Source organism: Myripristis murdjan, chromosome 3 (genome assembly GCF_902150065.1).
Source record: "Myripristis murdjan chromosome 3, fMyrMur1.1, whole genome shotgun sequence".
In the NCBI taxonomy this organism is placed as follows: domain Eukaryota; kingdom Metazoa; phylum Chordata; class Actinopteri; order Holocentriformes; family Holocentridae; genus Myripristis; species Myripristis murdjan.
In genome coordinates, this window is record NC_043982.1 from 17,645,380 (window position 1) to 17,671,937 (window position 26,558).

The window sequence follows — 26,558 nt, forward strand, 5'->3', positions numbered from 1 at the left end:
ACACAGTGTTTCTTTCAGCAAAAATACTTTCTATTGGGGGAATTTTCATAATAATTTCCTTATTTTCTTTTAGCTTTATATCTGCTTTTCTGTTTATCTGTAAAATAGTAATTGTAATCTTTGTTAAAATGGACTGCCGACAAGATCTGCCACAAGTTGCAAGCATCATGGAAGGTGCTCACTACAACACAAATTCAACTGCATTCATGTCAATTCATTTTTATATAGCCAAAAGCAGTTTCAGTATTTGTCATGAAAAAAAAAAAAAAAAAAAAAAAAGACACAAAAATGAATCTCAATGTGCAACTGGCAACAAGTTGGGCTTTGTTTATAGTGCAGCACTGAGAATATACCAGTTAGCCACTGTGTCTCAATGACTGTGTTTTCATGTAGCCTGGGAAACCATTCATAAGACTAACTGAGCCATACTCCATATGTAAATGAATGAGCTTTTAAAGGCAAGACATCAGCTCTCTGATCAACAGGGAGGAGAGACTGCCCAGCAAGACTGATGCATACTGTAACACCATGTTTTGTTTTGGTGTGTGTGTGTGTGTGTGTGTGTGTGTGTGTGTGTGTGTGTGTGTGTGTGTGTGTGTGTGAAATCTTTTGTATTGACAGAAACACTATGTGCACACTGTCCAGTTTTTATCATACATGTGTTTTGAAGCATGTGCTTTTTGAGTGTTATAGATTATTTAGCATGGATGGTTTAGTGTTATGAGAAATTGTTTTACTCTTTTAGGAACTGCACTTAGAGTTTTGAGAGTGAGGTTAGGGTTTCGGAAATGCGTCAAGGCGACTGGGAAAAACTGCAATAATAAAAACGCGTCAATCAATCACACCTTAATTTTGAAGATCGTGACCGGAAGTTCATTCTTCTATTCTAGCTAGCTTGACAGAGGTTTTGACTCTGGTGTAAAGGAGTTTCTGTAATTCTATGACTCTATATCACACTGACTTGATACCATTTGACACTGACTTTTTCATTCGACATATTGTAACATCTGTGCTGACGTGATTCGGTGAGTTCTCCGTCATTATAAAAAAAACAAGGAAACGCCAGGGGAGAAGTTGGTTTACAAGGGTAACTGTCAACAGTAAGCAAAACAACGTTAGCCTTAACGGACGCTAACGTTAGCTAGCTAGCTCCCGTTAGCAGTGTACCACAACAAACTAGCGTTACCGTCAGCTGCTGAGCCTAAACCAATCTGTCACAAAACTTGTAGCAAACGTGCCTGCTGCTGAGCTCAGCTGATACGACGGAAATGGGATAATTTCTGAAAGGGAGTGCCTGGCTTAAGAGTTTTCTCAACATTAGATCTGTCAGAGCTAGCTGTGTTGCTAGCTAATGTTAACCAGGTTAACTTTTCAGCTGCGTTGTCGAAGCTGCATATCATTAGCGATAACAGTTAATTCAGCTGGAGTGTGTCACCTTCAGGAGGAGGACTAGTTAACCTCGCCCAGCTCCTAACACCGAATCATATCTTGGCAGCATGTCAGTAATAACATACCCTTGATTTTCCAACCAGAGAGTTAACCTAGTTAAATTGGCACAACTAGATGATCAACAGTCTGTTGTCAATGAGCTACAGTTTCTGCATTAACACCTGCACAGCTGTCTGTATAGACACTGAACTGTGAATCAATATCGTAGATCACATAATCCACCTCACAGTCACCTTGAAAACTACAGCACATTACTTGTGTGTGTGTGTGTGTGTGTGTGTGTGTGTGGGTGTGGGTGTGCGCGTGCGTGCATATCTATGTGTGTGGTTGCAGCAGGCACAGGCATGTGCAGCTGTGTGCGGAGCTCCAGGGCTCTGTCCCCTGCCCTGCTCCCCAGGCTGCTGCTGCCTCAGGCTGGGTGCAGGTCGGTCCATCGAGGCCTCTGGACCTCCTCTCAGTGCCTAGCCAATGCTGGAGACTCCCAGCTGCTCCCCCTGCCCAGCCAGGCCCGCGTGGTGATCTGTGGAGGGGGTATTGTGGGCACATCGGTAGCCTACCACCTGGCCAAGCTGGGTTGGACAGAGATCGTGCTGCTGGAGCAGGGCAGGTGAGTAGAGATATTATTGTTTATTTCATTTGTGGGGACTGCTTGACATTTTAGCTGATGAGATTCGTGTTATCAGATATTGCTATTCAGCTGGATAAACCAGATTCAGGCCTCTGTCTTGGTTTGCTGAAGTGCCCAGAGCAATATACTGAAACCCTTCCAGCTCCAGAGCTGCTGTTCTGTTGCTAACTGTGACCTCTGATCTCCCTGTGGAGGGGGGATAACAAGCTTAACTTTCATAAATCTATAGAGGATCAATCAAAGAAACTACAAATGATTCCCTAAATCATATACTCTATGCTGACAGTAAAGGGAAGCCATGGATTGGGCATAGTTTCTCTACTGATGCTGTATTATCTATCTTGATTATATGGCTGGCAGACTGGGTGCAGGGACAACCAGGCTCTGTGCTGGTATCATCAGCGTGGCCAAACCCATCTCCATTGAGTGTCGAATGGCTGACTACTCCAACAGTCTGTATCAGCGGCTGGAGGAAGAGACTGGGGTCAAGACAGGTCAGCTACTTTGATGTACTATGTGAAAGAAAACCTGACAATGTGCAAAAACATAACAGTATTTGTTTCTGACCAGTGCTGTACCTTTAAGCAGTCGAAGCTTGGTTCTGTTAGCACAGACATTTCTCGTATTATACTTCTATTCACACTGTATTACACCCAGGATGGCAAATATTACTAGGTTGTGGGTGTGATTGATAAGCTAGTCTGCTCTAGTAACCAGCAATAATTTAGATTCCCTTTTCCATTTTTCCACATTTATTTGGTTGGTAAAATGGTGAAAATGACAGTGACATTTTGAGATGCAGAAATCACTATGGCTGGTGGACTGCTCTGATAGTTTACTGAGCTGAAATAGATAATGTGTTGGCTGTTGAACCCACAAACTTTTCTGTGTTTGACATCTCTTACATTTCACTGAGCTACATAGGCTATTGTTGCATTTATTTGGGCTGTCTCCTCTGGCATGTTTTTGATTGGATGTTATTAGCCTCACATGACGGGGTAATTTGATACCACGTGGTCAGGAAGGAGCTTTTAGTGATTTGAGTGTGCTTTGATTTTGAATGTGCTGAGTCACATAACTTCTGATCTGTGTGTGTGTGTGTGTGTGTGTGTGTGTGTGTGTGTTCCAGGTTATGTGAAGACAGGCTCTCTGTGTCTGGCCCAAAATCAAGATCGCTTTCTCTCTTTGAAGCGCTTGGCGTCGCGGCTGAAGTAAGACCTCTCCCCTCCTCTCTGACTGGATATTTCACATTTACAAAGGCATGTTAGTTTTTTAGCTCATGCCCTTGTACAGAGTGACTCACAATAAGGAAGTAGGTCAGTGTTTGCTCTGAAAAAGACACAAATATGTAATTTTTCTATATTAGTCTTCAAAAGAACTGTAGAAAACAAGATTTTGTTTGGTGATGGGTAGAATTTGCAATGGAATCTTTCACACTCCCCTCCTTTAGCATCTTTTTCTGCTTGAGATAAAATGCACCTGTCCATGACTCTCTTGCTGCCAGATACCTTTTTGAAATTGACACTGTGTGGATATAAAGAATCTTGGGTAGCTTGTTGTTGCCATCAGACTAGGGTGCCTCCTAATTTTATTTCAGTCAGTTTTAGCTCTTTTCCAGTGCTGCAGGAAGGAGGTTGTTGCTTCTTTCCAATTTAACATGGATTCCTGCTGTGAAAACCAAAATGAAACTACACTCCACTCAAGTTTTTCCCACAGAATAATGGTCTAACTGTGGTGGGGTGGGGGTTATATATTTGACTTGAAAATATTTGAAAGAATACATTACCTTATTTCGCCATTTTAATTCTAGTTAATCCTCCACCTTATTTCAGTGTTTACTGACAAACTATTTTAATTTGCTCACCTTGCTTTTCCCTTCTTTATTATCCACGAGCATCATTTGAATTCACGATAGGTTTGGTGTAGAGATGTTGATAAATTTAAAATGACCAAATAAACAAACCAACAAAAAGTGGACATACAGTGGTGTGAAAAAGTGTTTGCCTCCTCCCCGATTTCTTATTTTTTTGCATGTTTGTCACACTTAAATGTTTCAGATCATCAAACAAATTTAAATATAAGACAAAGATAACACAAGTAAACACAAAATGCAGTTTTTAAATGAAGGTTTTTATTATTAAGGTGAAAAAGAAATCCACACCTACATGGCCCTGTGTGAAAAAGTGTTTGCCCCCTAAACCTAATAAGTGGTTGGGCCACCCTTAGCAGCAAAAACTGCAATCAGGCATTTGCGATAACTTGTAATGAGTCTCTTAGAGTGCTGTGCAGGAATTTTGGCCCACTCATCTTTGCAGAATTGTTGTAATTCATCTACATTGTAGGGTTTTCGAGTATGAACCGCCTTTTGAAGGTCATGCCACAGCATCTCAATAGGATTCAGGTCAGGACTTTGATTAGGCCACTCCAAAGTCTTCATTTTGTTTTTCTTCAGCCATTCAGAGGTGGACTTACTGGTGTGTTTTGGATCATTGTCCTGCTGCATAACCCAAGTGCGCTTGAGTTTGAGGTCATGAACTGATGGCTGGACATTGTCCTTTAGGATTTTTTGGTAGAGAGCAGAATTCATGGTTCCATCAATTATGGCAAGTTGTCCAGGTCCTGAAGCAGCAAAGCAGCGCCAGACCATCACACTACCACCACCATGTTTGACTGCTGGTGTGATGTTCTTTTCATGAAATGCTGTGTCAGTTTTATGCCAGATGTAACGGGACACACACCTTCCAAAAAGTTCAACCTTTGTCTCGTCAGTCCACAGAATATTTTCCCAAAAGTCTGGGGGATCATCAAGATGTTTTTGGCAAATGTGAGATTAGCCTTTGTGTTCTTTTTGGTCAGCAGTGGTTTTCGCCTTGGAACTCTCCCATGGATGCCATTTTTGCCCAGTCTCGTTCTTATTGTTGAATCATGGACACTGACCTTCACTGAGGCAAGTGAGGCCTGCAGTTCTTTAGATGTTGTTCTGGCTTCTTTTGTGCCCTCTTGGATGAGTCGTAGCTGCACTCTTGGGGTAATTCTGGTCGGCTGGCCACTCCTGGGAAGGTTCACCATTGTTCCATGTTTTCGCCATTTGTGAATAATGGCTCTCACTGTGGTTCACTGGAGTCCCAAAGCTTTAGAAATGGCTTTGTAACCTTTTCCAGACTGATAGATCTCAATAACTTTCTTTCCCATTTGTTCCTGAAATTCTTTGGATCTCAGCATGATGTCTAGCTTTTGAGGATATTTTGGTCTACTTCACTTTGTCAGAGAGGTCCTACTTAAGTGATTTCTTGATTGAGAACAGGTATGGCAGTAATCAGGCCCCGTTGTGGCTAGAGAAATTGAACTCAGCTGTGATAAACCATAGTGAAGTTATGTTTTAACAGGGGGGGCAAACACTTTTTCACACAGGGCCATGTAGGTTTGGATTTTTTTTCCTCCTTAATAATAAAAACCTTCATTTAAAAACTGCATTTTGTGTTTACTTGTGTTATCTTTGTCTAATATTTAAATTTGTTTGACGATCTGAAACATTTAAGTGTGACAAACATACAAAAAAATAAGAAATCAGGGAGGGGGCAAACACTTTTTCACACCACTGTAAATGTGGATGTAATAATTATCAGGGGTACTAAGCCTGTTGGTAGGCATTAGTCAGGAGGGTGTAACTGAAAATTCCTCTGGCATTTACTGATGTTCTAAAGACATGTTTCTTCAATTTCACCTTACTTTTTAGGTAGAATAGACAAAGTTAGGTGCTCGCCAGGTACTAATTTTATCTTTTTTTTCCCTCCTTGTCTTTGTGTCGCCCCCTCTCTCCTCAGGGTAATTGGGATCAACTGTAACATCATTAAGCCTAAGGAGGTGGCCAAGCTCCACCCACTGGTTAACATTCATGACCTGGTGGGGGCGCTCCACCTCCCTGGTGATGCAGTGGTCTCGCCGCCTGACGTTAACCATGCTTTGGCTGTGGCTGCTGCTGGGCAAGGTGAGTGATTCAGACTCACAGTTTGATGAGGTTGAGGTTGGACGACCAATGTATTATGATTGGGGGCACTTTCACAATTTATTTATTTTGACCATTTTTTTAGAGAAATGTGTCATGAGCATCACAGAAATAATTGAGTGTTAATACATATTTTTTATGCAGATTCTTTTCTTTGCCTTTTCATATTATTTTTTGACCTTTCATATTGTTTGCTCAAAATACATTAAAAAAATAACATTGTGCAGTGTTTCCTTCAGAATGACATTGTAACTGTGGTGGGGATGAGTGGTTGGTGAAGAATGCTGTATGTTGAAATTACATTTACGTCCATAAAGGTTTGGACACGGTTGTGACACAGTATTCATAATTTTGTCTTTGTACGCTACCACAGTGAATTTGAAACGGAGTAATCAAGACGGGATTGAAGTGCGGACTTTCAGCTTTAATTTAATGGGTTGAACAAAAACATGGCATCTACCTTTTAGGAATTACAACCAGTTTTATATATTGTCACCCCATTTTCAGAGGCTCAAAAGAAATTGGGCATTTTACTAAAAAGCAGTTTCATGGCCAGGTGTGGCCTTTTCCCTTGATATTCCATGACAAATAGTAAAAGGTCTGGAGTTCATTCCAAGCGTTTGCATTTGCATTTGTTCATTCTAGTTAATTCTCCACCTTATTTCAGTGTCTTTGTGCTGTCTTTTCACCCTATTGTTTTGAAAGAATGAATAATTGCAGCCCTTATATTTATTTATCTGTAAAATTATTGGACGAAAAGGTTGTGAGCAGAAATTATTATTTAGTTATTGTAGTTTTTAGGTGGTAGGTGAAGCGGATTGCCTGACTGACTTTATTATTTCCGATAACTGTGGCTGTTGCACACTCTAGTTGGTGGTAACAATTAACATTGATTTATCCCTTTTAGGAAGCAGCTACAGCTCAAGATATTCTCTCAGTTCTCAAGACAGTGTGACACATTTTACTCTATATATGCATTGTGACTGTAGCAACTGACTACAATTGCCATTTTATTCTGAACTAGCCAAATAAATACAGCAAACAGTTCAATGTCCATTTTACTCCATTCAAGTTCTGTGTGTTGCCCCTTGTTGCTTCCCCTACTTTCCCTGCTCCTCTTTATCCACGTAGAATTGAATCAAGGTCAAGTGGACTGTAGATTCTTGAAGACGTTTCACTTCTTGTCTAAGAAGCTTTGTTGGTAACCATGACCTGGATGACTGAGAACCCACGCCGACAACCCACTCCTCTTTCTTTCCTGTGTCATTCTTTTCCTTATTTTTTTTCTTTGTTCTGTCCAGGAGTCCAGATCCTGGAGCGAACCGGTGTCCAGCAAGTTGTGGTGGAGAAGGGACATGTGACGGCGGTGGAGACAGAGCGTGGCTCCATCGAGTGTGAATACTTCGTCAATTGTGCTGGACAGGTGAATCTCGGACTCAGTTAAGGGCTTAGAAAAAAGTAGCACTGCGATTTCTTGCACTGATGTACAACAGGGTTGATGTGAGCAACATGTGAGGTATGAGAGGATAAAAACATGTAGATGGATAGATAAATGGGAGAGATGTGTAGATATTCACTGTCTATACTGAAATAAATTAAACTAATCTAAGTAAAGTTAGAAAAGATCAGAGTGCACTGAGTTTCACGCATGGTTCAGATGCACTATAGAGAAACTATTAATTTATTAAGCTTCCCATCCACTCCATATTCTAATAATGTGAATGCAAGCAGTTCTCTGTTGACAGAATCAAAGACTTTTAAATAAAAGAGGCAAATGTGGACTTATCGTTGTACGCAGTGTATAAATAGGATCAATACTCCAACTTTGTGAAAACCATTTCGTTCATCCATTCAAGTTTCATTTAAGACCATTGGTAAATTTTTGGAGCTATCCTGCTAACAGAGGTGACAAAATGCTAAAACATAAACTCTACTCATATCTTAGGTACAAAAGAATTTTCAAGGGTTTCCACTTTTTTCACACATACACAAGTACTGTATATAGATAGATAGACAGGTAGAATAGATTAATATTTTGAAAAATAGAATTAGCTGATGATGAATACAGAGATATACAGACAGAAATAGATAAATGAAACTGAACATTGCAAGTCCTGGGGATGTTAATATAATAAGTAAATGTTAACTCTGTCTGTGTCTGTATTGCAGTGGGCCTATGAGCTGGGCCAAGCCAGTGAGGTGAAGGTGTCGGTTCCTCTTCATGGCTGCGAACACTTCTACCTCCTCACAAAACCTCTCCAGGAGCTCCTCCCCCCCAACATTCCAGGTCTGAAACCACTGAACACATCATCTATATTGAAGCGTAGAAGCAATAAGACTTTTTGAAGTATTCACTACAAGGGCAGGAGAAGTTTTCATCTACCAGTTGCTGAGGATGATGGATTATAAAATTCGCCATTCACTTTTACAGTTGTAGACGCATGTCTAGATAGAGAAGAATAGAGAAGAACCTGCAATGGATGATTAGTTACCTGTCAAACTGGCTGGTAGGGCACTTACCTGACACAGACAAAGTTTGCTACTATCTCTCAGTGTATTCACCACTAATTTCTGATGAGGTGCATTTCCTAGTTTATCACCAGCAACGTAAAAGCTAGTCTTCACTGTGGCTATATGACCTTATAGGATCATTTGTGCACCACTGACACTATAACAGCAGTGGTTCTCAGCCATGGAGTTAGACTCCTTCATGTCACAAGGTGATGTATAAAATCTATAATTATCTGTTTCTAATGCACAATGATTTAATATCATGTTTATAATTATCCCGGTGAATGCCCTTTTTTACCCATTATTTGCTGTAAAAATTCACTTTCCTGCATTTTTATGCCGATTGCATGAAGTCACAGATTGCACTCACTTTTTTGGAAGATGAAATGGTTGAGTTACTGTGCTTTTTAGCCTTTTTTAGCTCTAATGAGATCTGTGCGTGAATAAATGCTGTAGTGAAGAAGTGAGTGATGTTAAAGAGAGATGGTCTAACTACGCCTGTGTCCTGTCTCCAGTGGTGATGGATATGGATGGCAGGATCTATGTACGGCCGTGGCAGGGAGGTCTGCTGTCAGGAGGCTTTGAGAAGAACCCGAAACCCATCTTCACTGAGGGCCGGAACCAGCTGGAGATCCAGAACATGCAGGAGGACTGGGACCACTTTGGTATTGTAGGGGGGGCAAGGGAGGGGAAGAGAGTTGGCTTTGGAGTCAAAAATTATGTGCTTCAAATAATTATAATAAGAGAGATTTCAAGTGTTATATGTAATTTCCAAAGTATTGACCCTAAAATGCTCCAGGTGATGCAGAATGTGGAGAGTGCCTGAGAGTTTATTGTTGAACCCTGACCATGCTGGGTGGTTTAGCACATATTTTCAGAATATATGTAGTATAATTGCAGTGCAGATACAATGCAGTATAACTGTATTCTTTCTTGCGTTTGGGGACTGAGGTAGCAGAAGGGTTTCTGGTCAAAGTGGGTTGAAGGATCATGTGATGGTTTTACAGTGGCACTGAGCTGTCTCTATTTTTAGTGTACAGTACAGTCAGTCTCCCAACCTGGCATTTAGGTGTTTCTTTTTGACCCCGCCAGGAGTAGAGCTGCATGAAAAAGCCATGCATTTTCAGCTGTAGTTAAACAAGCATAAATTTGCAATATTTGTGACCATATACAGTACAGGCCAAAAGTTTGGACACACCTTCTCATTCAATGCGTTTTGTTTATTTTCATGACTATTTCCATTGTAGATTCTAACTGAAGGAATCAAAACTATGAATGAACACAAAAAGGTGAAATAACTGAAAACATGTTTTATATTCTAGTTTCTTCAAAATAGCCACCCTTTGCTCTGACTACTGCTTTGCACACTCTTGGCACTCTCTCGATGAGCTTCAAGAGGTAGTCACCTGAAATGGTTTTCACTTCACAGGTGTGCCTTATCAGGGTTTATAAGTGGAATTTCTTGCTTTATCAATGGGGTTGGGACCATCAGTTGTGTTGTGCAGAAGTCAGGTTACTACACAGCCGACAGCCCTATTGGACAACTGTTAAAATTCATATTATGGCAAGAACCAATCAGCTAACTAAAGAAAAACGAGTGGCCATCATTACTTTAAGAAATGAAGGTCAGTCAGTCCGGAAAATTGCAAAAACTTTAAATGTGTCCCCAAGTGGAGTTGCAAAAACCATCAAGCGCTACAACGAAACTGGCACACATGAGGACCGACCCAGGAAAGGAAGACCAAGAGTCACCTCTGTTTCTGAGGACAAGTTCATCCGAGTCACCAGCCTCAGAAATCGCAAGTTAACAGCAGCTCAGGTCAGAGACCAGATAAATGCCACACAGAGTTCTAGCAGCAGACCCATCTCTAGAACAACTGTTAAGAGGAGACTGCGCGAATCAGGCCTTCATGGTCAAATAGCTGCTAGGAAACCACTGCTAAGGAGAGGCAACAAGCAGAGGAGATTTGTTTGGGCCAAGAAACACAAGGAATGGACATTAGACCAGTGGAAATCTGTGCTTTGGTCTGATGAGTCCAAATCTGAGATCTTTGGTTCCAACCGCCGTGTCTTTGTGAGACGCAGAAAAGGTGAACGGATGGATTCCACATGCCTGGTTCCCACTGTGAAGCATGGAGGAGGAGGTGTGATGGTGTGGGGGTGTTTTGCTGGTGACACTGTTGGGGATTTATTCAAAATTGAAGGCACACTGAACCAGCATGGCTACCACAGCATCCTGCAGCGACATGCCATCCCATCCAGTTTGCGTTTAGTTGGACGATCATTTATTTTTCAACAGGACAATGACCCCAAAACACACCTCCAGGCTGTGTAAGGGCTATTTGACCAAGAAGGAGAGTGATGGAGTGCTGCGGCAGATGACCTGGCCTCCACAGTCACCGGGCCTGAACCCAATCGAGATGGTTTGGGGTGAGCTGGACCGCAGAGTGAAGGCAAAGGGGCCAACAAGTGCTAAACACCTCAAACTCCTTCAAGACTGTTGGAAAACCATTTCAGGTGACTACCTCTTGAAGCTCATCGAGAGAATGCCAAGAGTGTGCAAAGCAGTGATCAGAGCAAAGGGTGGCTATTTTGAAGAAACTAGAATATAAAACATGTTTTCAGTTATTTCACCTTTTTTTGTTAAGTACATAACTCCAAATGTGTTCATTCATAGTTTTGATTCCTTCAGTTAGAATCTACAATGTAAATAGTCTTGAAAATAAAGAAAACGCATTGAATGAGAAGGTGTGTCCAAACTTTTGGCCTGTACTGTAAAATAATATTCGTCTATAAAATGTTCTAATTTGTACAGCAGTGACCTGTTAACAAGTAGTTTACCATATAATAAATAAATATTAATTATCATTTCTTTAACTGTAAGAGAACTATTGACAAAGGTTTCATTAACTATCAGTTTTCCATTTATTAATGATGGTTATTATAAGTTATTATTATTACACCACGAGGCCTGCAACGGTTAGCGATGAGTGCTCTTATACGCAGTGATGGGAGTAACGGCGTTACAAAGTAACGGCGTTACTAACGGTGTAACTTTTATCAGTAACGAGTAATCAAAGAAATTACTGTTTCCCCTGTTGTAACGCCATTACCGTTACTGACAATAAAATGCGCCATTACTTGCTGTTACTTACTACTAATACTTATTATTATTATTTTACTATCCTGTTCGAAAAATGTGCGTCTTGTGGAGAAAAAGCGGTGTGTCAATTTTCAAACCGGTCGGACTTTGCAGTTTTTCATAACTTATCAACATGCATGGAGAATGACTGAGCACAAATTAGAAGAATCGTTTAGCGGTTTAGCGGGTAGTTTCGCCGCCTGTTGTACAGAAGACCACGAGTTCAATTCCCCATCGTGACTAACTGACATCACTACTTTAAACTATAATGTATTACTTTTTCAAAGTAACATGCCCAACACTGACCATGATAGATGAAATTTGACAGCAACATCCACACTGCAACAGCAACGCAAAAATATGTGCATTAATAAGAGGATTTAAGAAAAGAAAAAAGTAATCATAAAAATTACTTTCCCCAGTAATTGAATTACTCTTCTGTAGCAGTAATTGAGTAGTAATCAAAATTATTTTTTTACAGAAGTAATTAGTAATTGTAACTTATTAGTTTTGTGAGTAATTGGTCCCAACACTGCTTATACGTGTTTATATTTTACAATAAAGAAAGCACATTGAGATTTGAACGTTTGGGATATGATACCATAACTATTAAGGACCCATTCACAAGACCAACAGCCACACTCTGCTTGCACTCAAGAAGGAGAAGCAATGCTAGTAGTTGCACAATCACAAGAACCGCTTTCCTTTAATGCTCAGGACGCAGGTGGACCAAATGTAGCCAGAGGCAGGAAGTAGCTTTGAAAGACTTTACTTTAAGAACCCAGGTTGCAAAAATGTAAACATCTCAAAATTCAGAAAACAGCTTCAGGCAAACAAAGGATAGCAAGCTGAAGACAAATATTTCTTAAAGCTAAACTACTGGCAATAGCAGGAGAGTAGAAAGCATAGTGGTATGTTTGGTAGAGAAGGAGCACATAAATGTGAGCATTTGGAGCAAGTTCCACAAACATTAGTGGACACAATTTAGAAAAATACTAATAAGGTGCTCTCCTATTGGTTATTTTATTTTCTCAGAGGTGAGGGTCAGCTACAGAACAGCCTGCTTGGAGATGGTAGGCATTTGATGTGTTGCTTGAGGGCACTACAGCAGGGTGGATACTTATGCACATTATGGTTTGAACCAGGTTGAAGTAGGTTTCCCTTAATCAACAGGCCACATTGCTGTTAACACCCTTTGAGAGACAGATATGGCTTTGGCAGATACACCAATAAGGGTGTGAACAAGTTGGAAGATGACACACCTGGTTCACCTAAAATACCTGAACATGGGTAGGGTGACATATTTCAATGAGAAATGTATGTTCATTATTTTGGCCAGGAAAATTATTCATGGCAGATAAAATTTTGCAGTTACCAACAGTTGGTTGGTTGAGCCAAAATGTTTGAACACCAGGTGGATCCCAGCAAATGATTTAGTATATGTGTTCATGTTTTTATGTTTTTTTTCTTTTTCAGGCTATCATTTGACAGTCATATATTGATGTTTTAATAAAAAAATATCAAGATTTTTGATCAATGGAGAATGCATAGGAACCCTTTTGTCCTCCTTCATCTACAGAGCCGATGCTAAGCGGCCTGTTGAGGAGAATGCCTGGTCTGGAGTCGGCAGAGATCCACCAGCTGGTCAACTGTCCTGAGTCCTTCACCCCCGACATGCGATGTCTGATGGGTGAGACCCCAGGCGTTACTGGCTACTATGTTCTGGCTGGGATGAACTCCTCTGGCCTAGCCTTTGCTGGCGGTGCTGGCAAGTAAGAATGCTTTACTCCTAAAAGACTGTATTACCTGTAGAATGGCATTGGTATTATTTGAAGTGACAAAAATGACAGACATAGGTAGGCCTTTATTACTGTGACCTTCAAAAAATACTATACTTGCACTTGCAGAACTCTTAAATATCCTGCACTGCCGTTTCCTCTGTGATTTTTGTGCAGCTGTGGTGCTTTTAAGCTGCAGTTCTACATTTTGATGATTCAGTTAGATTCAAGTTGAGGTTGTAGCACTAAAGATGTATTTAATCATAGTAGAATCATTACTACTGCTAAACTCTGGACTATATGTTTTTAGTTTTAAAATAATAGTACGACACATTTACGTTGTTTATTTTGATTTCACGTTTTCTCTTACAGTCGTAGTAGCGTTCTTGCAGAGGATACAGAGGAAACACTGCTCCCAACTCCTGTCAGATTTATATAGTCCCTTATGATGTTCAGAAGCCGCATTGTACAGGGCAGTTGCTGAGTAGTCTTAACTTCCACCCTATCTTTAATTGTTGCCTGATTTAAGGTGCAAATTATTCTAACTTCACCCTTCCCTGGCTCACCATCAGGCAAAGTTGATAACTCATCTTGAGCAACTGTGCTCCAGACCTTATCGCATTTTAGCAGGAAGGCTCTCTCTTCACTCAACCAATCGATCTGTCTGTATCGTGCTGGGGCTGTGCTCTACATCTTGTTAGTGATAAGAATGACTAGCAAGATGAGAGTCCTCCTCCCTGTCACACATTTGGTTTACACGATGAAGTTGACTTGGTGGTAACGTTTTTTTTTAAGGAGAGTGGACGAACACTGTTAAAACCAAAACCAAAACCAAATTGACACACCCTATAAGAACATATTCTCTGAATAATTTTGAAGAACAGGGCTCCTCATCTTAAATCTGCAGTAAGCCTTTTCACACTTTGGTGGCTCTAAATAGCAGTGAGAGACACTAGTTTGATTAATTTTGTAGTTTTCTGTTTGGTAGGGGAGCCCTAATGATGTGGTGTTGCTGTGTCCAGGTACCTAGCAGAGTGGATGACGTATGGCTACCCCACTGCCAATGTTTGGCCACTGGACATCAAACGTTTCGGCAACCTCCAGAGCAGCCGAACCTTCCTGCGACACAGAGTTATGGAAGTAATGCGTGAGTACTGACGTGGTGTTAGTTTACATATTTGGCATTCAGACGATGCTCTTATCCAGCTGAACTGATAATGAACAGGGGTTGTTTAATTCAGTGGAGGCAGATTACTCCTCATCTTGAGAGGACTGAGCAAGATGGGAAATAACAGTAACAATTAACTAAACAAACTGGTATATACTGGCTGTGGTTGGCTAGTGTACTCTGTGGGTACCCAGGCATCATTTGGAGCCATATTATAGACAAATCTATTTGACTGGTAAAATCCAGTGTTGCATGTAGGCATAAAATGTAGTTTCCTGCCCTGGTCAAGAACTCTGCCCCACAATGGAGCCATTTGATCAAATAACAAAGTGTAATAATGAAGAAAACATTAGGCTAATAGTGTTTTAATTGAGATCATCCAACATATAAAGTCCCTTATGGTTGTGAGATGTGATGGATCACATAGTGAAATGAAGCAAATGCTGCCCAAGGAGGCCTAACTCTCAACATTTCTCGACTGTTTCAGGGTGCTAATTATCCTGCACTCACCCCAGTGATCTTCAAAATGGTGTTCCTCAATGGTGTTCTTACTCTGTTAATGTGTCTTGTGTGTGTGTGTGTGTGTGTGTGTGTGTGTGTGTGTGTGTGTGTGTGTGTGTGTGTGTGTGTGTGCATGTGTGTGTGCATGTGTGTGTGCATGTGTGCCTGTGTTCAGCCTTGTTGTATGAACTGAAGGTTCCTCGCTGGGACTTCCAGACTGGGCGTCAGCTCAGGACAAGTCCTCTGTATGACCGACTGGACACCCAGGGGGCTCGATGGATGGAGAAACATGGCTTTGAGAGGCCAAAATACTTTGTCCCAGCAGGGAAAGGTACACATAGTTGTTTGACAGCATAATATACTACTTTCTTTCTCAAGTCTTTTTGTTGGGGCATTGTTGGTCTTTTCCAGTGAACTTCAAGCAACCAAAAAATTTCCTGAAGATTTCACTTAGAGAGGCAGTTTAAAAGTATTTTAAATTAAGTCTGAAGAAGCAGTAGCAATGCAGTAATTGATGTGTGCTTGTCATACAGATATCTTGAAGACCTGCAGCATTTTCTGCTGGACTTGATGCTGTATATTCAGTTCTCTAATAAACACCCAGACACTTATGCAACTGTTGGCTGTGATGAACTCAGTGGTAAAGACCAGAACACAGTAACCACAGCACTGAAGTACCCACAATCCCATTAAAGAGCATCCTTATGGGCATTACAACTTTTGTACAACTTGATTAGCACATGATATGTGCACAATAAAACAGTTGTTGTTTTCCTGGTTACCACAAAATGTGGCACAACAACCACTAAAGCACAAACTAGGCATGCTATTATAGAACAAAAAGGTCCTGTGAATATTTTTCTTTGAAAGTGTCTGCTAGAGTAGACATACTTACCGACTCAGATAATAAGAACAGAGCCCTTAGGGACCCCACATGTTAAAGAAACTGATGAAGACAGACAGTCACCAATAGAAACAGTAAAAGACCTGTTAGGCAGATAAGAGGTGAACCAATCTAGAGCTGTACCAGAAATTCCAACCCAGTCCTTAAATCTGCACAATAGGATGATGTGGTCAGCTGTATCAAATGCTGCACATGGAGTAATATAAGTCTTTGGTAACTTTGAGCAGAGCTGCGTCAGTATCAAAGATAATTGTATCACTTACTTCCCAGAGATGGTTAGGGTAACAATCTTTTCTAGGATTTTGGCAACAAAGGGCAGTGTACAGTTTTCAGGAAGTGAAGGATCTAGATGTTTCTGAGGAGGAAATGAACACAGGCCTGCTTGAAGAATGGCCCTTTTTGAATGTCAGGGGTGAACCTGGAGCTTTCCTTAACCTGGGATGTGATAGAACCCATGAAGTTCAGTGGCTTTGCTTCCTTTTCCATGAGGTGTGTTCATTGGCACACAGGCATGGCAGGAAAAATAACATTAAAACAGTGGTTAAGACTTCAGACCTGTCTGTCAGAGGATGTCCAGTTGTCAGGACTCACTACGGACAGATGTGACCAGTATTCAGCAGGTGGTGTCCACTACTGTGAACTCCCACGTTTCTGTCAAAACAGTTGGCATTGAGGTCTGGCTATAGGTTTGCTTGATAGTCTTAAAATCGTTCCTGTACAACTGATTCCCTAAACTGTGGCTTGATTATGTGTGTGCCCAGATCTGCTATCTCTGGACCAGAGTAAGACCTTTTACAAACCAGACTGGTTTGACATCGTTGGAGCAGAGGTGAAATGCTGCAAAGAGGCGGTCTGTGTCATCGACATGTCCTCCTTCACCAAGTTTGAACTGAGTGTAAGTTACAGTGTGCTTTGCAGAAGTGAGAATTGGTGATTGTTGCTTCTTGTCTCGCCTTCACTGTTAAGTTTGCTTTTTTTCTTATACAAGATGAAATTTTCATCCACATGAAAGTTGTCAGTGGTTTTTAAAGTATACCCCCCACATTGACTGTACCTAGTCATTTATTACTTGTTGAAAAGAAAAACTCCAGATACATACTCTTCTGAAAATGTTCAGAAATCAGTAATGCACAAGTGCAACATTTTTAGCTTATGATAAATTAATAAAATTGAAGTGAAAGTTTTTTGGGGTAAAATATTTTAATGAACTGCTAAGAATTCGCTGATCAGTGATTGTCATTTTTATTTATTTTTGTATTTTTTGCCATGTGTTACAACAGTTGTCACTGCTGCCCTCTACTGTTACCACCTGCAATACCTGTTCTGCACATGGAGGTTCATACTACTGTGTATCCCCCTCAAGTCACCCTGACTAACCTGTAGGAGTCACTAGTGCAGCAACATGAGGACAGGCTCCCTCATTAGCTTCCTACTGCTAAATGCCAGACGCCCGTCTATCTTGCTCTTTGATGCTAAGATTAAACAATCTGTGTTGCATTTGTGTTGCAACAGACGGTATGCAGATTTCTGCTCTTGGATCTAGGGGACCAAACTTATTGAGATGAAACTGAGAGTGTGCATTAAAACATAAATCATTGTTGCAACTTGATTGATGAATTATTTTCATCATGTAAACTTCACTGAATTATTAAAATTGTGCAAACATTTATTTTAAATTAGTCTTGCATTATCAGTGCATGCGTAGAGTAAATCCATCTCAGGTCCAGCACACATCATCGCTATCAGCAACAGAAAGGTGCAACACCGTGATGCTGAACCGTATGCCATTAAAGCTTGCAGGTTTTCATCCAAGCCAAACACTACAGCAGCTCATTTCACTAATTAGTTCCTCGCCGCTGGTTAAAGGTGTGTTAATTAGTCAGAGAGAAGTTTGTTGTCCTCTGCACAGCTGCACTTACTTCTTGCCACTGGCGACATGCCCAGCAGTAACAGAGAAATCTGAAGTGCATGTATAAACAGTCCAGTCACCAAAACACCAGTTAGCAAAACACTAGACCAGCTTGTCGGACAGTGTGTTAATTAGTGTTGGACCTCAGTGGCCCATGGTTGAGAAGCAGTGATGCAGCAGTAACACATTATCTCTTTTGAAATGAGTGGACTAAACTGAATGTGTCAAGTGTGATCTCAGCCTAAACCTTCTGTTCTGCCCTGATGTCCCAGTCTTCCGGTGACCAAGCCTTGGAGCTGCTGCAGCATCTATGTGCCAATGACTTGGATGTTCCTGTTGGACATATTGTCCACACAGGCATGTTGAATGAGAGGGGGGGCTACGAGAATGACTGCAGCGTGGTCCGACTCAGCAGGAACAGGTCTGGCCCAGCCGTAGACTCAAAGCTATAACAGACATTCAGGGAACTGAACCACTGATGATAAAGCTAAATGGACATGCAGGGAACTTGTGCAGTAATGTTAAATTCATGCAGACACAGCAAACGTATGTGCATGCCCTGTGGTGTAGAGATGTTTAGTATCAAAGTTTTCACATGCTGTAAAACAAAACTGAGAGAACTTTGATTTTTCAAAGCAGAATTTTTGTGTAAACCTTCATTTATATTTAGTCCAGTCTGGAGAGACTTTCCGAAATTCAAAATATTCCCACACAGCTGATTTATTCCCAAGAGGAGTATAAATATCCACATTGTGTTTTTCTTGGTTGCCTGCTCCGCCTGCTTGAATTTGTTTAGGAAAGAAGGAGGCGTGCTTGGAGGGAAATAGTAACAGATGTGCCATGGGAATTTCAGAATAAAGACTTATCATTAAAATGATAATGTGGATCAATGTTTTCATCTTGCATTGATGATACTGAATCAGTGATCATTAAATGGACTTATTGATACAGATCAATGGATCGTTACACCTGTAGTAAAGAACTCAGTGCATAGGCTGAGTAAGGTCTGCAGTGATAGGGAGCAACAGGCGACAGTATCAGCCTTTAGTTTCTTGTCATTCGTCCAACATGGTTGTCTGTCGTACCATCCACCAACTTAACCACCATCCCTGCATCCTGTGACAAAATAACACAGTTAGATAAGCATGAGATTTTGTAGAACTGTTATAAGGTAGTTTAGTTTTAGTACTGTGTGCTTCCATGTATTTCCTCTTTCCTGATGGCAGGATTTAGCTGAAGACATTGGCATATCTGCAAGCCTTGGATGTGTTCAGTGATGTTGAGTTGAACAATTTTACTCCAAGATAGGTAATTTTGTAGGAAACGTGACACCCGATCTGACTGGAAAAAAAAAGAAGAACAAAATCTGCAAACTGCAAAATAGAACACCATGAACAAATTTAATTAAATGAATTTATTACACAAGTGCTCAGCTGAAAGATAACAGGGAAAAATAAAGTATTTACAGAAAAGCGCAGACATTTCAACATTACTCTCATCATTGCGCTTAAAAGAGGCTCCACACATCATATACAAATAAGAAGATGACTTGCCGCACTTATGTAATAAATTCATTTAATTCAATTTTTTCTCTTGGCCTTCTTTTTGCAGTGTACAGATTGTTTTTTTTTTTTTTTTGTTATTACAAGCCATTCTTGCACCTGGTTTACAATCAGACCATCAAGGCACAGCCTGCCTTTTCCCTTTGAGTACGCCTGATCTGGCAAAATGATGAAATGAAAATAAACCTCACTTTTCACTCTTATTGGAGAGCTATGAACATTTGGACACGTTTTTTTTTTCTTTCTTGAAGTGTATGGAAATCATTTGGATTGAAACACTTGATTTATTTCCTCTCCTCTTCCCCTTGTCTCTGTTTTCATCTTCAGTTTCTTCATCATCTCTCCGACAGACCAGCAGGTCCACTGTTGGTCCTGGATAAAGAAACACATGCCAAGTGACCCACAGCTCCATCTGGAGGATGTCAGCTGGAAATACACAGGTGAATACACACAAATATTAGAATTATCTTTACAGAGCAAATTAACATTATTACACTATAAACATTATTACGATCTATGCAGAGTTTTCCCCTGTATTAGAGGTAACCTGCTATTGCTCAGTCAAAATTGGAGGAGGTAGCTGGTGGCCACTTGTAAGACATCACAGGTAGACAGCATTCTTTTAGCTGGTTTATTCGTGACAGTAGGAAGACTCACACACTACTTCAACCAGAGTATGGCCAATGGCGAAGTTACTCCATACATGTAGACATCAATATGGAAAGCTGTCTTAGTATTCCCAAATGTAGCATTATGTAAATCTGGAATATCACTGTTGTGCGTAAGTATTTACGCACAACAGACTGGAATATCACTGTTGTGCGTAAGTATTTGCCCCTGGTTTGGTAGTTTATGGGAAGAGGGGAAAAATGTTTTTTTGTGCTTACATCCTTGGTCCATAACTTCCCACAGCTCTAAATCTGATTGGACCTCGTGCCATGGACGTTTTGGCTGAGCTGTCATATGTCTCCATGACACCTGACCACTTCCCCTCCATGTTCTGTAAGGTAGGACACATCAACAAATATCAATAATAACTGCAGTAGTGGTAGTAGTGGAAGTAAGTGATAGTGATCAAATGTGTTATATTGATATAAGTAGTTTCTAACTTGCTATAGTGTAGGTACTGTTAATACCAACAGACGTAAAGTAAGTAAAGAATGGATTATTGGTGATTGATAGTTGGGAGTTGATCTATTTTTCATCCATGTTGGTAGGCAAAGTATCTGACCGTGTGTGTTTTTGTGTGTGTGTGTGTGTGTGTGTGTGTGTGTGTGTGTGTGTGTGTGTATGTGTATGTATGTATGTGTGCACCTTTGTGTTTACAGGAGATGAGTGTGGGCTATGCCAACGGGATTAGAGTGATGAGTATGACTCATACTGGGGAACCAGGCTTCATGCTCTATATCCCTATAGAGGTGGGATCTGCTTCCAGCTTGACACACACATACATTTACACAATGTTTTAATAATAACAATATTTCCTATCTACATACAGTATGTAATTATTTAGAATAAATAGTAACACATTTTTCATTTCGAGGTAACTATTTCTTTAGAAGCACTTGAAGTTAGTTTTAAGGAAGTGCTACACACAAAGTTTATTAGTATTAATAGTTCTGTGCTCTCCTTAGTATGCGCTGCATGTGTACAACGAGGTGATGTCGGTGGGTCAGAAGTACGGGATTCGGAATGCAGGATACTACGCACTCCGCAGCCTACGCATTGAAAAGTTCTTTGCCTTCTGGGGTCAGGACCTGGACGCCTTTACCACCCCGCTGGAATGTGGACGAGAGTTCAGGGTGAAGTTTGACAAGGTCTGTTGCCAACTTAACTGTTCAACTACATCATTTAATTTCTGGAAGCTGTTTACAATGCTGTGCCACGCTAGGCAGAAAGTCACAGCAATGGGAAGCAAACTCTCCTCTTATTAAGGTGATTTTAATAAAACAAGTTCAACTGTTCCATGTACACTGATGCAATGTAGACCAAGATTTTAAATGGCATTAATGACTGCATTTTCAGTATTCCATTTTATTTTATTTCATTTCATTCTAGGTTCACCTTGCATAAATGATTAAATTAATTGGAAGTCAGGCAGAGAATTAATATCTCAGCCAAATCCAAATTTGGCTGTACATCTTTTTCTCCTTAATGCCAAAATGTTCAGTCAGAAGAAAAAGGTTTTGCATTTTTTTCTTACTTCTGCTGTTATTTAACCTTTTTACTCACTTTGCTATATTCTTGAATATATTCACAAAGGTTTAAGGTACAAATTGGGAACATGTCACCATTTCATTTACAGCTGGTGCCTTATACTAGCATTTAGTTCATGTGCATGCAGTATTTGAACCCTGCAGGGTGCTATTGATATCACTAACTGCTTTAAGATGAGCTGCTAAGCAAATTAAGATGAGCTGCTGAGCAAATTCTATCCTTGGTTGTAATTTTCATGACTCATAAATTGTGTGAAATTCCTCTTCTCTCCTCTCCTCTCCTCTCCTCTCCTCTCCTCTCCTCTCCTCTCCTCCCTTCTCCAATCTTCCCTCCTGTTTTTCTCCCCTCCACCAGAACACAGACTTCCTGGGTCGTGAGGCCTTGATGCAGCAGCGTCAGGTTGGCGCCTCTCGCCGCTTTGTCATGCTAGTTCTGGAGGACCATGACACAGAGCTGGACCTGTGGCCATGGTGGGGTGAGCCCATCTACCGTAATGATCACTTGGCCGGTACGACCACCAGCAGTGCTTACAGCTACACCCTGGAGCGTCACGTCTGCCTGGGCTTTGTGTCACCGCCACCAGGCCCTGAGGGGCTCCCCACACCAATCACACCAGACTTCATCAACCGTGGGGACTATGAGGTGGACATTGCTGGCCAGCGCTTCCCAGCCAAAGCCAAACTCTACCCTTTCAGCTCCCTTTTCACCCAGCAAAAACGCCGCAAGGATGACCTAGAGCTCAGCAACCTCCAGGGGAAGTGATGACGAGTGAAAGGAGGCCTCACTTTGCTTCCTGTGACACTCCTTCGCATCACCAAATCCACTCCTGCACTTAACTCGTTCCCTCCTCTGCTCTCTTCTCCTTCTTCACCCAGTGCCAATCTTCCCATTTCTAAGCCCTAAGCAGAGGGCTGAGTGCACAATCAGGCCCTCTAGCAACTAACTACTGCATTGCATCTCTGCTTTTTAAAGTGCAATATTTAAAAGACACCAAATGTTCTAGCTGTTTTTTTTTTGTTTTTTTTTAAGCTGTATTTATCCAGGGAAATTCAGCTCACTTTTTTCATCCCTGCCCTGTTTTCACAATGATACAGTTCCACATATTCACACTGGGAGCCTCAAATGAAAAATCAGGGGTTAAGTGCCTTCCTTGAGGGCACATCAGCAGTGAGTGGGTGTTGATTTTCCACTCTCCAGTTTTTCCTAGCCTTGATTTGATGTTTCTACACATATCTGAAAAAGTCTGGTTTTTCAATCTTAATTCTTTCCAGGCACTTAGAAGTTTAGGAATTGCAAACAGTCTGGAAAAAACATCATCAACCCACAGCCTACACACTCAGTGTACCTGTGGACTTCACTGTCACAGACTCATTCAGACAAATGAATTGTCTTTATCAGCTATTATATCATCTGAAGACATGTTGGAGTTTGAGATGGAAAAAATGTGTGATCCCTGATGTAACTTTTGGTAAACCGCCATTTCCTCTGCCGCCCATTATTCCTCCTCTTAACTCCTTTTTTTCTCAACCAGTCCTCTGAAAAAAGGACTGGTTGGTTGTTGCTAGGAAAACTCAGGCTTTCCTAGAGATGACTATTACGAGCAGGGCCTTTCCCAAAGTCAGAAGGACTGTTTTTTCTCTTGTGGATATCTTTATCATCAACTTAATTTTTTTGCATATTTGTTGTAACAAATATGTGAGGTTTGTGCAGATGCACTTAATGTAAACTTTTATTTATGTTTTGTGATGGTTTTGAAGTCACATAGCTCTCCTTATGTGTTAGTGCTGTGTTGAATGTGAGGGTGATGCTAGGTGTACTATAGACTGGCAATGGAAGGATGGCAAGGCTGAATCTAGTCCACAATCTTTCCTTGGTGGTGTTTATTTGATCTCTGCCTGCCATAGAGCTTACATGCTTGTGTAAGAAGATGAGGTCTTCAGCAAGATTTGAAATAAAGCTGTGTATTTTTGTATAGCTAGTGTGTATATAATCTCTGTTTTCAGCACTGGCATTGTTTTTTTTCTTTTCTTTTTATTCCCTTCCTTGTTTTTATCACTTTTAAGCTATATCAACTGTAACAATCATCTATAATGTGGTCTTTCTTTGGTTCCTTCAGTTTCCCATCTGCTTCTGTGTTATATCAAAAATGTCAGTAGTGTCGTCGCAGACTGAATGCATTTATCAGACTTTTTTTGTTGTGTTTGTTTTGTTTTCACTGCATTTCAGACAGTTTCTAGAATATTATGTACATAGAAATGTTAAAGAAACAGGATGCAAAGGAGCCCTGTGTATGGAGGAGCATGAAATCTTTGCAGAAGGTTACAGAGGCAGGCAGTCCTCAGGAGGCTGAAAACAAAGTAAAGTAAACTGCAGGATTGTCAGCAAGGTTTGCAGTTTCCTACACAGGTATAGAAAGTCTGCAAAAATTGTTTATCAGTCCTAACCTCTTTTTCTTCCCCTAGGGAAGCTGTATTTTCTTTCCACCCACTCCGCAGGGAGGTCAGAGGTCAGGGTCATCCACAGAGCAGCAGCCTTGGAGCTGGTAGGGATACAGTGTCGTGCTCACCTCAGCAGGGTTTGTTGCAATAGGGGATCAGAGGAGAGTATCCCATGAACCAGGATTAGAAAATTAGCCGGATAACTATGGAAAAAAATATGCTATATCCTGGTGATAGTGATCTTAATCTGTAAAACAATGGTTGAATGTAAGGGTTAGCATAATAGTCCAGTCATCCCTGATGATGGTTGCTAATAATAGACAAAATTTCAGAGGTGATATTCAGTAATACTTTTTAAAGTTATCTGGCTGACTTGCCAATCCTACTTCCTGGAGTACCCCTCTGGTCTTAACAGTTTGAAGGCATTCTCTGTCCTCCCTTTGTACCCTTGCCACTCATTTCAGACCCTCAGTCATTTCACATATAAAAGTTATGAAGAACAATTTTCAGATAAGAGTGACATTACCTAGCCACTAGATCATATTGGACACGAACCAAAGGCTTCAAATCCAATCAAAAAATGTTGGTGCTGAACAGAGAGAGCATAAACGGCTGTTTCATCAGTGTGTGTTTATTGTGCGTTTCTGCCTGGGATGTTTCACCAGGCACTAACTGTTTCTTGACCCGCTGGGAATGTGAACTTTTAGTTTCATTTCTAAAATATTAAAGTGAAAATGAAGGCAGTCGCATGAATTGAATACTGAACAGGGTTATTTGATGCATGTTGCACAATTTCAAGATCTCCAGGAAGATAAATTGTGAAGAATTTTTCCATTTGCATCCTAGACACCAGTCTCTGTGATGCCTTGGTATCAAAGCTTGGAGTAGTATTACTGTATTTGGGTGTACCGATGACGTATGCAGTGCTGCATTTGTTAAACACCAAAGAGGACAAATTTTACAGTCTGCAGAGTCTCTGCTTTTGACAGTAGTTTATGTAGGGAATTGAATTTTGATCGTTTTCCTGAATATTATGGTTGTAATTTGAATTGCAGTACACACTGACAACTTTATAACACAATTTTATTTTTGGTACTTTTGTCAGACACATTTTTTTTTGAGGGGGGGATCTGTAGGCTTGGTATTCTTCACAGCCCCAGAATAACTTGCTGGAAGGGGTTGGAGACACCTTTACTCCAGGGGAAAATGCAGCTTGTTGAAACTCAACAGAAAATATGGAAAGACACCCCTCAGTTTTGTACTAGCAACCCCATTAGTCTCTCAGTGGTTAGGGACAGTCTTTGGTCTGATTTTATCTGACCATGGAATAGGGGTCAATGTGAATTTATCTATACATAGTCATACATATCGCACATGGCCAGTCAGTGTAAAATTATTTCTTACATACTGATTCCTTCTAAGAGGAACCACACCTGTACAGTTGGAATAAAAAAAAAAACACTCCATTACTATGACTTGAGACTTGAATTAATAGATGGAGCTGTTGCATCAGTCCCACAGTTCACTGCATGATTGCTGCATTGCTGCTGCTCTTCACTCCTCACACCCACAGAGGGATTGTTGAGGGAAAAAAGGTGCTCCGGTGGCGCACATGGTAGAGCACATACCATGTATCAAGGCTAAGTCCTAATGCAGTGGCATTGGTTTAAATCTTGCCCAGGTCCTGTGCTGCATGTCATCCCTTTCCTGTCTCTATACTGTCACTGTCAAATAAAGCAGGAATGAAAAAAAAAAAAGAAATCTTAAAAAAGACGTTTCCGTGGTTTCTGCTAGTAGTTTGGATGTACAGTATACTAGTTTGGATCTGCTGTATAAAATATTAATACAGGTTAGATGCAGTAGAAATACACAAAGGTGTATGTATCCTGGCACAGGTACCACTGTATCAGTTTTAAAACCAAATGCAGCAAGAGAAACCAAATGTTGCTTATAAAGGGCTGTTTGTCTCTGTGTATGTAGTAATGTGTGTTTTTGCTCTCAGAACGTTGTTTGGTGTTGAGGATTTGCAAGGATGCAGATACTAGCAAGGCTATTTGCACTAACCACAGTGAAATCACAGCAAAGTCTGGATTCACTTTATCAACCCCTGCACTGTAGCAGCACTGTAAAACAGCAGGTGTCTGCACTGGCCTTCAGATGAAGTCCTGGCCTGGCCTCTTCTATAAAATGTTCTTAAACACATTCCGGTGTTGCAAGTACAACAAAAAGCAACAAAAATTATAATGTCAAGGCTATCAGCACTGGACATTTGTTTGCTTTGAAAAATAAAGTCAGAACATTATAAACGAGGCCTCATTCAAATCAGTATCAAGCAAATTATTACT

General features: G+C 40.7%; 1 protein-coding gene across 2 annotated transcripts; it reads left to right on the forward strand.

Annotated features, from left to right (window-relative positions):
- Positions 1 to 895: 895 nt before the first annotated feature.
- Positions 896 to 25,688, forward strand: pdpr (pyruvate dehydrogenase phosphatase regulatory subunit). Of its 2 annotated transcripts, none has more exons than XM_030079021.1 (18): positions 896 to 1,025; positions 1,783 to 2,056; positions 2,438 to 2,571; positions 3,207 to 3,288; positions 5,902 to 6,065; positions 7,385 to 7,506; positions 8,253 to 8,370; positions 9,110 to 9,259; positions 13,316 to 13,508; positions 14,537 to 14,661; positions 15,359 to 15,514; positions 16,849 to 16,982; positions 18,269 to 18,417; positions 19,886 to 19,998; positions 20,471 to 20,565; positions 20,887 to 20,976; positions 21,193 to 21,375; positions 22,130 to 25,688. In XM_030079021.1, the coding sequence occupies exons 2-18, from the start codon at positions 1,794 to 1,796 to the stop codon at positions 22,535 to 22,537; spliced, it is 2,679 nt and encodes an 892-aa protein (XP_029934881.1). In that variant the 5' UTR covers positions 896 to 1,025; positions 1,783 to 1,793; the 3' UTR covers positions 22,538 to 25,688. The 2 variants fall into 2 exon arrangements, with proteins under 2 accessions (XP_029934881.1, XP_029934892.1); XM_030079032.1 differs by having other exon boundaries at positions 1,786 to 2,056.
- The last annotated feature ends 870 nt before the right edge of the window (positions 25,689 to 26,558 follow it).